The 14,308-nt window shown below is 45.6% G+C and overlaps 1 protein-coding gene across 1 annotated transcript in view; it reads right to left on the reverse strand.

Annotated features, from left to right (window-relative positions):
• Positions 1-14,308, reverse strand: part of LOC125441544 (mediator of RNA polymerase II transcription subunit 27-like) — a 136,315-nt gene that overhangs the window by 69,843 nt on the left and 52,164 nt on the right. Inside the window, exon 2 of the mRNA XM_048512153.1 lies at positions 11,570-11,683. Coding sequence (XP_048368110.1) covers positions 11,570-11,683 — 114 coding nt within the window. The remainder of the gene's footprint in view (positions 1-11,569; positions 11,684-14,308) is intronic.

The raw sequence follows: 14,308 nt of genomic DNA on the forward strand, positions 1-14,308 counted from the left end.
CCCGGTACCTACCCTGCTCTCCTTTAGGCACTAGGCCCAGAGGCTTAGCTGGGCCAGAGTGCGCCCGGTGTGCACTCTGTGTTTTCCTCCCCCCCTGACCGCAGCGCTCCCCCCCGCCCACTTACCTTACTTCAGCCTGGAAAAGCAGCCTGTTCTCTTCAGGCTGAAAACAGCCTCGTGGGAACTACACCTCCCATGAGACCTAGGGGCTCACATGGTCTCCTGGGAAATGTAGTTCCCGCCAGGCCGTTTTCAGCCTGAAGGGAACAGGCCACTTCTCCAGCCTGCACTGTTTCCATAAGTGTGAGGGCAGAGGGACGCTGCGGGGGGGGGGGAGAGTGGGGTGCCACGGGGGGATTCCCCCCTCCAGGCATGCGCCCGGTGCAATGCGCACCCCCTGGCCCCCTGGTAGCTCCGCCTCTGACCTGGCCAAAACATTTATTTTTACATGGGCTTTTTACTAGGGGGTTGATCGGTTTACTAGGGGGTTGAACTTGCCTCTAGCTTCAGGAGTGTTATGAGGGTAATTTCAGCCACCAATGTTTCACCTTCTGTGCTTTGGCACACTGGTTTTTAATGGTTGATAATTATAATGCTCTTTATGGATTTTTATCTGTCATGTTGTAAGCAGTCCAGAGAGTTGGCATAGAAATGGTTTAAATAAATAAGACAATGTAAAGCATTATTTTAATTTCTGCTGCAGGCTTGCTCCATAGAGCAGAAACACTACATTGTCAAAGGTGACTCTTACGATTTGAATAACCGTAACATGAAATTCAACAGATCACATGGTTTTATAACGTAGCTCCATAAGGGAGCTCTGAGACACCTATGTGGTCTTCAGGCTAGTTCTCAAGCTGTACACTGCTCACAATTACGCGCAAATCACACAATTAGGTAGAGAAAGGAGTAAAGAGCTGAAAATTTTCAGCCAAAGAACTAATTATATCAAAGGGCTGAACAACGACAGCTAAATTAACTGAGCCATTGATTAAGTCAAAGCAGAACAACAGAAGGGACTTACAAACCCCAAAGGATTCCAGTTCCAATCAACCAGAAGTCCTTCTATCTCTTACAGCTCTTATTAATAAGACTGTGCCCCAAGGATTAAGTGTAGCAATAAAAGCCTCTTGCCAACTTTTGAACTTAATGCAGTTTTATGGACCGGAATAAGCAACCAATAAATGGCAAGTAATAGCCAGGTACTAAAAGAGATTGTGTAGTTTTGGGGTGGACTGCAGCGGCAAGTTTACATTTGGTGCTGTGCTGGGTTTTTGTGGGATTTTATTGTTTTGGTTAAAAGTTGTAGAGGTGGAGAGAGATGGTCTCCCACTAAATTGAGAGAGAGAAAACTTTATTAGGCATTAAACTTCCACTAAATTACACAGAATCCCCTCTGGGAAAAAAAATCCATCTTTACACTGAATGCACAGCTCAGTGTCATCCCCTTCTTTAAAAGTGAGGGTGGGGAGATAAAATTCATGATGTTAAATGCCACTTTAGAGGGGGTGAACTTATCTCCCTGATGACACCCACCTTCAAAAAGGGAATGTGGAAGGCAAACCGGTATTAATGCAATTCCAGCTTTGGCTCAGGACTAGTTTGCAGGGCTTTTCATCCAGGTGAACAGCCAGGACAAAAGATGCCTTCCAGGGACAAAAGATGCCTTCCCGAAAGCCAAGGAAGTTGCCTGGCGGCCCTCTTCCTTTTACCAGATTCCAGAGGAAGGCAGGGCCAGTTGAAGGCAGCTGAGTTCAGTGATTTGGTGGAAGAGAAGGCAAGAGAACAACACAGATGTTCACTTGTAGCTCCCAGCTGAAAACAGTTCAATATATCATTGAAGATCTACAGCCCATCTGGGATGATGGTATTTCCTCGCTTACAGCCACCTAACCCAAAACTTCTTACCAATAAACGTGTAGAAGCAGAAATAAAAGGCTTTTTGGGTGTAAAAGACCGTTTATTCATTTTTAAAGGGTATAATCTTAAGTCGTTCTAAACTGTATTAACTGGAAGGTTGTGATATTTCTTTCTATTTATATGCCATTAAAGGTATTTGATTGATTGATTGATTGATTGATTGACATCATTGAAGATCTAGTGGTGGGATTCAGCCTATTTGCATCACTTCGGTAGAACTGGTAGCTAATTTTTTGTCTCGTTCGGAGAACTGGTTGTAATCCCACCACTGAGTCCTTTCGGAACCGGTTGTTAAATTATTTGAATCCCACCATTGTCTACAGCCCATCTGGGATGATGGTATTTCCTCACTTACAGCCACCTAACCCAGAACTTCTTACCAATAAACGTGGGTTTCAAGGCCAGGCGGCTGACCCGTTCATCAACACCATTGAATCCTTTACAGATACCAACTTTTAATCCCATCCAATGGGGGCGGGCCAAAAGGGCTTTAAGGAGCAGTACGGCCTTGCACTGGTGCATCAGGAAAATGGTATACTATAGGTATCAGTATTTTAACAAAACCCAGGGCTCTCCCAACCCATTATAGATATTAAGTAGCTTAACAAAACTAGTCAATGGTTTCTGCACTTTTCTTGAATAGATGTGGATTTCACATAATTACATTTCACCATATAGTTCTTGTATTTCATGGCATCTTCAATCTGTTTATATGTTTCATACCTCCTGTATAAAAGAGTTACCCTTGGACTTGCTGGACTTTATTTTTCAAATGAGATGACCCACCGTTCTCTGCTTGTTCTTCCCAGCATGCAAGTGCTGGAATCAAACGCCGACAGCAACCTCACAGTGAATTTGCCAGCATCCAACACCGAAGGCTGACAAGACAGGATGTTCAGGTCTTGGTCTGGGAAACTTGCTTTCCCCCTTTCATCTTTTAAATTTTTGTAGCAGCTGGCCTGGCAAAGAGTTCTGATACGTTTGAAAACTTAAGCAGTGTTTTGCATCAGTCTGGTTGATCCTGATTATCACACAGATTTTGGTTCTTGTTCCGGATTTTGTATTGCCCAATAAGGCTCCTCCTCCTACATTACGAAAATCTATATGTTTATATGCAAACTACTTTGCAGGAAACTCGGGCTGAAAAGAGATTTGCAGTGAATTCTGTTTCAGCAAGTCAAATTTGATGAAGAAGAAGAAGAGTTTGGATTTATATCCCCCCTTTCTCTCCTGTCGGAGACTCAAAGGGGCTGACAATCTCCTTGCCCTTCCCTCCTCACAACAAACACCCTGTGAGGTGGGTGGGGCTGAGAGAGCTCCGAGAAGCTGTGACTAGCCCAAGGTCACCCAGCTGGCGTGTGTGGGACTGTACAGGCTAATCTGAATTCCCCAGAAAAGCCTCCACAGTGCAGGCGGCAGAGCTGGGAATCAAACCTGGTTCCTCCAGGTTAGATACACGAGCTCTTAACCTCCTACGCCACTGATGAAGCTGGAATCTGGGTTTGGCTCTGAAGCGAAAGTATACAAAGAACAGAAGTATGTGCAACCCATAATTTAGGAGCAGGAAATATTATATAAGTAGTTAGTTTGACCATTGATAATTTTTTTAACACAGGGAAAAAATGAGTGACCGAACAAGTTCAAAAGGCCAACGTGGGTGAGCACGGACCAGGCGTTTGTGTTTAATGTCTCTTGCTCCCTACTAGACCATTACATACAATGTTTGCATAAAAGATTCATTAAGTTCAGTGTTTTTCATTATCATAGTTAATATCTCAAAAGGATATCCCCATTTATTATACCGAAACTGGGAACAATGGAAAAGAGTTTAAGAAAAAGGCACCCTGGACACAAAGAGAATGTCTTTCACGCGACCCCTTCATTAGGGCAAATATAGCTGAATGTTTGCAATTCTTTTCATATGCGAACGCAATTAAAAGATTAATTGAAGAATCAATGGGGAGCACTGGGATTAGACTGCTATCCAAAGCTAACACAATAAACTGCTTTAAAAATCAGCAGAGGACTTCAGACTGCTTTGGAAAAGGGTTTCAATTATTTATTTGCTTGGACCGTGTGGTATAAATCCAGCCTAATGAGGCACAATTGCTGTGTGTGTGTCAGGCAGAGCAAGGCAGAGCAAGTGGACTGTCCGGAGCAGGGGTCTGCAACCTGCGGCTCTCCAGATGTTCATGGACTACAATTCCCATCAGCCCCTGCCACCATGATGGGATTTGTAGTCCAGGAACATCTGGAGAGCCGCAGGTTGCAGACCCCTGGTCCAGAGGAAAGCTGGTCTCACAGGACAGCATCTCTGCATCTGCTCGGAGCCCACCGGGGAGGCCCTTAGGAATTAGGTTGTTATCCTTGCTTTCCGATTGCAGCTTGTATTCTGTCCAAGGAACATCCCCTGGTAGCCAGGGGTTGATAACAAACACTGCTTGAAGTCGAAAGGGGAAATTTTTAAGCCAACATACTTCATGATTTGCCAACATGAACCTCCCCAGTTTATGGTACAGGCACACTGCCAGCGAAGCTCCTCTTCCACAGATCTAGTGATATATAGGGTCAGTGTCCTGACTTAGGATGGGAAGGGTTAGGTTCGAACCTCCACCCGGCCATTTCCTTGCACTGAAATCTCCACTCGCTGGGTGCATGGACGTAGGTGGGGGGGGGTTTTCTCGAGTTTGAACCCCCCCATTCATGTCCGAAGCTCCGCCCCTCTGTTTGTGGGTTTTAAAAACATTTTAGTGCTTTTTTGGTTTTTGACCTGCAGGGGGCGCATTGTTTGGGCTAGCAGCACCAAACTTTCAGAGATTGTTTGGGGGACTCTCCGGATGATACTACCCGGGTTTGGTGAGGTTTGGTTCTGGGGCCCAAGGTTATGGACTCCCAAAGGGGGTGCCCCCATCCTCCATTGGGGGGGGCGCAAAACTCAGATTTTGCACCAGGCTCCATTTTCCCTCTATGCCTCTGCCCAGAGGGGAGGGGCAGGGGAGGGCAGGGCAGGGGAGTCTGCCATCCCTGACCTCGGAGAGCTGCTTTTATAAGAGCTAGGCCAGAGGCGGGGCTTGGGGAGGCACGGCCATGCCCTAGGGGCGGGTGGGGGTGTGGCCCCCCTGAAACCCCCCATAAAAAAATCTATACCTACGTCCCTGGCTGGGTGACCTTGGGACAGTCACCTTCACACAGCCTACCAGACAGGGTTGCTGAGAAGAAGAAAAAATGGTGAAGGGAAGAAAGCCTCTCCCTTGGAGGAAGAGCAGGATATGCCTCTAAAACTCTCATGCACACTCCAGTCTCTCTAGTCAATTTCTAAAGACTGATGTTGGAAGTTAGCAAGCTGCAGGCATTGCTTATCACTGTGCCTTCTGCCAGAAAAACGTTGATTGCGAGTCTTCTTTGCAAAGAATTTGGTGTAACTTGCTCAAGAAGAACATTGTTTAGTTTCCAGAAATATTTTTTGCGGGATCTGGCAAAAACCATGATTTTGGTTTTCTGATAGTTGTTAATTTGTTGGTGTTGCAGTACTCAGAGAATTGTTTCCTGAGCCGCCTTAGACCCACCCTGGAACGTGATAGCAGAACAGAGTCATCCGCGTAAAGCAGGGTTGATAAAAAATGTGATGAAAGATTGGGAGCGTGGAAGTTGGGACCTGTCAGAAGTGAGGGGAGGTCACTCAAATAAAGATTAAAAAGTGTGGGGGCCAACACGCATCCCTGTTTAACTCCTTTGTTAGCCTCTAAGGGGTCAGGAAGAAGGCCTTCCTGAGAGCACTTGATACGACAGCTGGTGCCCGAATAGATTTGCCTTATGAGGAAGAGCAGTCTGTCCTCAATACCAAGAGAAGCAAGCTTGACCCAGAGAAGTCCTCTGGGAACTGTGTCAAAAGCTGCCTTCAAATCAATGAAGGCAGCACAGAGTTTGCAATGTGGCCTGCTGTGGCATATTTGGCTGCTAGGTGGGTCTAGAACTATCGCGATGATCGAAGGGGATTTCCCTTTGGTAGCTTCAATTTGTCTTCGAAACCCGGCTTTTGTCTCTGCATTGATTTGTTGAGCCCATTTCTGGAGTGTAACTTTTAAAAAAGTGGTCAAGATACTCACATTTTTTTTTTTTTTAAACCTTGGAAAGTTCCAACGAAGAAACATTTCACTGCCTTTAATAAAGTTGTACTCCTTGAATTTTGTCACAAAGCCTTGCCTTTCTTCTCTCTAATATGAGCCTGTGGTTTAGACAACAGCTCTGCAGGTACCTGGATAGGGAAGTAGTCTTTCCCTGAAGAATGCACATTTATTTTGCGAGTCTAGCAGAAGCCTTGATCACAGGCCTCAACTTTGCACCAGGTAGGAATACCAGCCAGAACCAAAGCAGAATGCAGAGGAGTCATGAGCTGCCCGCTGTTCAGACAGCTGCCTTGTCTATTCTTTTTAGCCATAACAAGAAACCACCATTTTAGAAGAAGAGAGGCTCGGAGAGCCTGCAACGCACGCTACAAAATAATATTAATGCTAAGAGAAAGCTTCCATGCAACCTGGAAGGCATTCCTGATCCAAAACACAAGGGATCCCTGCCTCTGTATCCAGGGGCGGAGCGAGGGGGAATTGCGCCTGGGGCATGCCTGAGTCCTGCACCCCGCCACGCCCCTGCACTGGCGCACGCCCAGTGCATCATTCCCCACCCCGCCCCCTTGGCCCTACGCCGCTGTCTGCATCATAACCCTGGTATTCCTCAGAGGTCTTTAAAAGGGGCTTGGACAGCTTTATGAAGGAGAAATCGATCTCTACCAATGGCTACCAATCTTGATCCTCCTTGATCTGAGATTGCAAATGCCTTAGCAGACCAGGTGCTCAGGAGCAGCAGCAGCAGAAGAAGGCCCTTGCTTTCACACCGTGCATGTGAGCTCCCAAAGGCATCTGGTGGGCCACTGCGAGTAGCAGAATGCTGGACTAGATGGACTCTGGTCTGATCCAGCAGGCTCTTTCTTATGTTGTTATGTTCTTAATACCTTGTTAGTGGATTTCATAGAAATCCTCCTGTATATTAATTAGTACCCTGTTTCCCCGAAAATAAGACATCCCTGGAGAATAAGACATAGTAGAGGTTTTGCTGAAGTGATAAATATAAAGCATCCCCCGAAAGTAAGACGTAGCAAAGTTTTTGTTTGGAAGCATGCTCGTCGGACAGAACACCAGAGCATGCAGCTGTGGAGCGGAAAAATAAGACATCCCTTGAAAATAAGACATAGGGCATCTTTGGGAGCAAAAATTAATATAAGTCACTGTCATATTTTCAGGGAAACACGGTACTTATCAAATCAAATTATCATTATGAACTATACAACTATTAGAACTGAAAACAGACACACAGCATTGCAAATGTTATGCTGTCAACTCCCACTCGCTGGAAGTGCTCAGTATCAGGATGAATTTGGCCCTGCTATTAAATAAAGATGATTTTAAATTTGGGTACATACTGAAAGCAGTGTGAGTACCACAGCAGACTTACAAGCAATTAGAGGGATATAATGCCAGCTAAAAATGAATGGATTCGTAAGAGGCCTTGGAAGGCGTAATCCATTATACATAATATATTGTTCCACTAGGTGAATCGTGAAATTACAAATTAATGTAGACGACAGTGAAAACAGGAGGGTGGTGTTTTTTTAAAAAAAAATGATCTGATTCAGTTAATCCTTGAACAATGTTTCGTCTGTTCAAAGAAAATTAAAAGCTGGATAATTAGGCAGTTGACTAACCAAAACCAAGCGTGACAATGAGCTTTATTATGGGTAATGGAGCTTGTGAGGATTGTATTGAAAATCTGTTCAATATCAAGAATTCCAAACCACAGTAGGGGCTGTTAGAACCTGAACAGCAGGGAAGCTAATAATACAATAAAATGTCTTACAATACTTCATTTTTATCACAATTTGGTATCAAAATATTTTTTTTGTCCTCCTTGTATTTAATCCAGGACAGGCCCAATAGTGCTCAGGAGCCTTTACATTTGGTTGGCCAATTGTCATCACTCTTACGGAAAGATGCTTTGTGTTCTTTGAACCAATCAGTTCACATATTGTCAAAGGCTTTCACATCCAGAATCACTGGGGTGCTGTGTGGTTTCCGGGCTGTATGGCCGTGTTCTAGCAGCATTCTCTCCTGACGTTTCGCCTGCAATCTGCGGCTGGCATCTTCAGAGAGATGCTGCTAGAACACTGCTAGAGAATGCTGCTAGAACACTGCTAGAACACGGCCATACAGCCTGGAAACCACACAGCACTCCAGTTCACATATTTTTAAAAGGCATATTTAAAAATAAACACCACTCTGCCATCAGATAAGGGTGCCCTGAGTCATGCCCAAAATATTAAAAGCCAATGAGTAAAAATGATTCAAAAGGCAGAAAAACAATTTTCTCTTCCGCCAGCGCTCACCCAGCTCAACGATTAAGGGTAATTTAGGGTAATTCGATCTTCAACAGTCCTCACGGAGCTCCTTGGAAAAGAAAGAGATTTGGCAACCAGCTGTGAGGCCTCCCTGCCAATATTGATACAGATTGTCCGGGCCTTGGGGAATTCCGCAGGGCCTGTAAGACTGAGTTGTTCCACCGGGCCTTTGGAGACACCAGCCGCTGAAGGTGCCCCAGCGCCCTCCCCTTGCTTTCTATTGGGTCCCTAACATCGTCGGGACCCATTATTCTCTCTTTATTTCTTTTTAGGAGGGTCATGTAAGGGTTTCGCGGGGTGCTGTTTTAGCTTAAAATTGCTGTTTATATTGTATTTATGTTTTTATATATGATGTTTTAATATGTGATGTTTTTTGTGCACCGCCCTGAGCCCTTCGGGGATAGGGCGGTATATTAAATCTACTACTACTACTACTACTACTACTACTACTACTACTACTACTACTAATAATAATAATAATAATAATAATAATAATAATAATAATAATAATAATAATAATGGTGAACTGGGGGCCCCTTGGCCATCTCCTGGTCCAGTACTGGACCAATTCAGTCAACTGTCCCAGGCCAATGTTGACAGGATCCTGGCAGCTGTGAAGCCTACCACTTGCCCCTTGGACCCAGGCTCATCTTGGCTGGTTAAAGCCAGTGGGTCCCCTTAGGAGGCATAGGCAAATTTACTGGTGGCCTCTGGCCCCTCCATGATGTGGCTGGCCTCTTCCCGGGCCAGGGCTTTTACGGCCCTGGCCCCTGCCTGGTACCATCAGAGGTGCAGGCCCTGCGGGATCTTGGTGAATTCCGCAGGGCCTGTAAAACAGTTTTGTTCCACAGGCCTTTGGTGAGGCCAGCTACATATTCCCCCTCTAGGATGCCCTTGTGCTGCGTGCCACACCATCATTGGCATGCCTGATATACTATCTAATCAGCACTGTCCCCTCCCGGCCTTGGGATCGGGCGCCATATAATATTACTGCTGCTGTGTTTTTATGGTCATAGATTTGCAAATTGTTTTAAATTAACTTAGTTATTATGTGTAAAATGTTGTTTTTAGCTTGCTGTGTTTAATGTTATTATGTATTGTTGTTGCAGGCCTGCTGTATGCCGCCCAGAGCCCTTCGGGGATGGGCGGTATAAAATCTAATATATAAATAAAATAAATAAATAATCTGTCCCTGTCTTCAGGGGTCTTTCCGATGATGTTGAAAGAGGTAGTGGGAAAGCTGCTCTTAAAAAAACCATTCTTAGATCCTCTTGAGCCATCCAACTACCACCCATTGCCCCATTTGCCTTTCTTGAGTAAGGTAGTTGAGAGAGAGGATGCAAAGCAACTCCAAAGTTCCCTGGATGCTGCTTCAGAGACAACTAGACAAAGGCAGGTCAGTGCTGCTGTTGTTATTAGATTTAATAGCAGCATTCAACACGGTTGACTATGGTCTTCTGACACACCATCCTGTCAATGCTGGAATACATGGGATTGTCTTGCAGTTGACTTGTCCCATTTCTTCAGGGTTGGGAACAAAGGGTGGCATTAGGGAAGAGTGCCTCACCACACTATCCACTGGTGTGCAGTGTCTCACAAGAGGTCATCCTTTCGCTGATGTTACTTAACATCTATATGCACCCCTTTGCCCAGGTGGCCTGTAACTTTGGACTGGTGACACCCAGCCTGATAAGCCCTCTCAAAGGGCCGTATCCTACCCACAGACCACATGTTTGACACCTCTGCTTTGGAGATTAGATGGGTGAACATTGGAGCCAAGGCAGTGGTGGGATCCAAAATTTTTAGTAACAGGTTCCCTCGCCAGCCCCCCCTCAGCAAAGGGGGCAGAGGCGTATCTAGGCAACTGGGCAAAACCTGAGTTGGATTCCCTCCCCTCCCATGGGCAGCCACCCCACCACGACCCCCCCCCCAAATTTTTTCCACCAGGTCATTTCTAAATCGTCATCACATTATAGAAAATGCCCTAACTCACAAATCTGAACACAGCAATGGTGAAACACACAGGTTCTTTGATAGAGACTGGCGAGATAAAAGGTAGGAAAGGCTGAGAATCAATGAATTGCAGTACCTGAAAGGGATTAACCCAGTTCAGGGAGTCCCATTATTAGTCGCAATTGCTATATGGAACCTTCACGTTCAAAGGCAGGATGCCTCTCGGGGAGGCGAGGGCGTGGAGATGGAAAAGTGGACCCCATTAGTAACCCCCTCTCGGCACACGCAAATAATTAGTAACCCACTCTCGGGAACTGGTGAGAACCTGCAGAATCCCACCTCTGAGCCAAGGTCTTCCCTGTACAGGCACTTGTGTGGCGGAACTCCCTCCCCAAACAAGCTGGCCTTGTGCTGGATTTATATTTCTTGAAATGCCAGGCAAAGACATTTTCATTTTCTTAAGTCTTTTAGTCCCTGCTTCCTCATGGAGTTTTATCAGCAGCCCTCCTAGTTTAGGGCAGCCTGGTCTCAACTTTTACACCTTTAAAAAAAGTCCTCATTTTAAAATGTGATGCTGTAGGGGTGAGCCAGTGAACCCGGCAGAGCTTCAGACAGAGCACAGGAATGACTGCGCCATCTGTTGCCCTCTGGGCAAGCACACTTACCGGTCACAAGACCCCCATGACTCACGGGTCACAAGATGTCCTGGACAAAGGGACAAAAGGTGCATACCTCCAGGTGTGGATTAGACCCAGACAGGAACGTTTCCTCCTGCATGTACGCAGCCCCTATGATTCATGTATTGTGCAACATTCTCCCGCTCTCCCGCCTTCCCAAAAACCCTAATAAAAGGTGCCAGGGACCGCCAGCTCGGCAGAGTAGCCAGATCCACGGATCACGCTATATCACCACTGGCTTCTCTCCACCGGATGATATCGCTGCGTCTCGCCTATTCCTTGCGTCGCCCTTAACGACTTCATGATGCTATTTGAAATTTATTTTAATTTTGTTTTTCTGCTACTCTTCCTTTATGTTAAGGTGTCACAGTTTTATGATGTTTACAGTATTGCAAACTACCTTGCAGATATTTAGATATTCAGGCAGTGTATAATTAAAAAAAACACCCGAAGACAGTTTTGCTCTTTAACACATCCAACTCTACCTTTTGGAAAGAGGTAAGCAGAACGTATGGATCTCTTGGAACATTCTCGGGCTCCCCAAACAAACCTGCCACAAACTTGAACCTACCATCAACATTGCAGAGGTCCCATTTGGCCGGGATAAGTGAATGGACATTTCAGGAAACATTCTGTCGATACGGCTAATCACGTCGTCAACATATCTGCAAATCAGACACAAGAACTGTGATAAATTAAAAAAAAAGAAACATAATAAAAGACAATCACAAAAGTAAACTCTCCCTATTCTATCATCAAATCACAGAATTTAGTTCTTGAAAACACTTGAGAGAAGACTGCTCTAAAGCATGTGTTTTAGAAGCGTTACCAATGCAAAATGGCACCAGGTCGATGTGGATATTTCCTTTCCATTTGTTTAGTTCTAAATCTGAGGTGCATAGCTGCAACAGTATGAAGACAAAAAATAGCTCCCTCAACATCCAACCATGTGTCAGCCGTGTTCAGCTTACAGTGAAAGAGTACTGATGGACTGTCTCAACAGTAAACAAAGTGTGCCTCTGACAACCATAATCTGTTGACTCAGTGGGAAGTCAACACACTTTTATTGTTCAAATGTAGTTGTACAAATTCTTGACTTTTTCCTCCTTCCAGATCTCTCAATAGCTTCTCGAGAGTATTTCTTTACAACTTAGAGAAACTGTAAATGGATGCTGTATGTCATTTTTCCCTCTTTTCTCCTTACCCTACTGTGAACTACCAACTGTGTCCACCTTCTCAACATTTGTGTCCTACTTCGGGTGCCTCGTGTGTTCTGGTCCCCAGACAGAAACCATCAGAAGTAACAGCTGTGCTTCGCAGGGACCTCGCTGAAAGTGACAATCACACAGCCTGCAGTTAGGCCAAACGACTTCCAGTCATGACTGTGTGGCACGGTACAGACTGGCCAGTCAGGCTATATAAAAAGTGTTTTTTTAAAACACTGCAGCCAGCATCCCAAGAATCACCACCTCACAGAAGGATTTTTTCTGTTGACTGACACAGAGGGAGCCAGCGGAATCTAGCAGTTAAGAGAGGCAGTCTCTAATCTAGAGAACTCAATTCAATTCCCCATGTCTACACATGAACCCTGCTGGGTGACCTTGGGCCAGTCACAGTTCTCTCAGAATTCTCTCAGCCCAAGCGGAGACAGGCAATGGCAAACCACCTCTGAGCATCTCTTGCCTTGAAAGTCCTATGGCCGTGGTGGCGAACCTTTGGCACTCCAGATGTTATGGACTACAATTCCCATCAGCCCCTGCCAGCATGGCCAATGTGTGTCTTATAAATCCTTGTGTCAAGACCTGGCTTCTGGCATATGGCACTCGTCCGGGTCTGTGACTGCCACCTCATTACAGAGATCCATTTCTGTTCGAAAGGGTGGCCAGAGGTCCTGGTCCAACATTGTGGTCCTTCTGTGAGGCCAATTGGCCATGCTGGCAGGGGCTGATGGGAATTGTAGTCCATAACATCTGGAGTGCCAAAGGTTCGCCACCACGGTCCTATGGGGTGGCCACAGGTCTGCTGTAATTTCACAGCACTTTCCACCACCTCACAGAAGAACTACAATGTTTGACCAGGACCTCTGGCCACCCTTTTGAACAGAAATGGATCTCTATAATGAGATGGCAGTCACAGACCCGGATGAGCGCCATACGCCAGAAGCCAGGTCCTGTCACAAGGATTTATAAGACACACATCAAACATCTCAGCTGCGGGAAAATTTAGAATCTGCCTGATTATCAAATGCCTATCTCCTAGAACAGGGGTCTGCAACCTGCGGCTCTCCAGATGTTCATGGACTACAATTCCCATCAGCCCCTGCCACCATGATGGGAATTGTAGTCCACGGACATCTAAAGAGCCGCAGTTTGCAGACCCCTGTCCTAGAAGCAAATGCCGAACGGACAAAGCTCGAGTTCATGTTTTGCCTGGAGTATATCAGCCTCCTGGAACGCTGTGCCAAGAAAAACATACACTTGCTGGTCATAATTCTAGTGTTCATTTTAAGGGCTGAGGAGTTTATCTTGCTATCACAACAGTCTATTAATCATAAATTCACAGGAAGGCAGGCAGGCAGCCAGATACTTCCTTCAGAAACCTAAAGGATCTCGAGATTAGTTCTCAGTGTTACAAGCGGCACTTGGATTTTTTAATCGTATTAACAATTTAAAAAGGCAGCCACAGCAAGGTGGAGAAAGGTTTTGAAACAGCCACCCACAGCTTTGTAAAGAAGCCAATAAAACAAACCCCTTCACTTTTAATGAGAAAAACAATACCTAGAAGGGGCGGGAGAGGCAGAAAAGGCTTCTGGAGTCATGTGTAAGGCCGTTTCCAAAATATACCATTTTCATTTTTCAGAATATGCTGCCACAGGAGGTGGTGATGGCCACTAACCTGGGTAGCTTTAAAAGGGGCTTGGACAGATTTATGGAGGAGAAGTCGATTTATGGCTACCAATCTTGATCCTCCTTGATCTCAGATTGCAAATGCCTTAGCAGACCAGGTGCTCAGGAGCAGGAGCAGCAGCAGAAGGCCCTTGCTTTCACCTCCTGCATGTGAGCTCCCCAAGGCACCTGGTGGGCAACTGCGACTGTGCCCCTAGCTGTGGCCGCAAATATCACTTTGCCCAACCCTTTTTTTTCTTTTAAGCTGGCAGTGGAAAGAAAGAGGGTTTTGGCTCAGTAGCCTCCAATGCTGACCTTTCAGGCAGAAACATTTCTGTTTTGAACATGTACATATTTCAACTAAGACAAACACTTATGTGATATATTTTGGTTAGCAGGCACCACTTCCATGAAAGAGGATGAAT

This window comes from Sphaerodactylus townsendi, linkage group LG12 (genome assembly GCF_021028975.2).
Source record: "Sphaerodactylus townsendi isolate TG3544 linkage group LG12, MPM_Stown_v2.3, whole genome shotgun sequence".
Classification (NCBI taxonomy): Eukaryota; Metazoa; Chordata; class Lepidosauria; order Squamata; family Sphaerodactylidae; genus Sphaerodactylus; species Sphaerodactylus townsendi.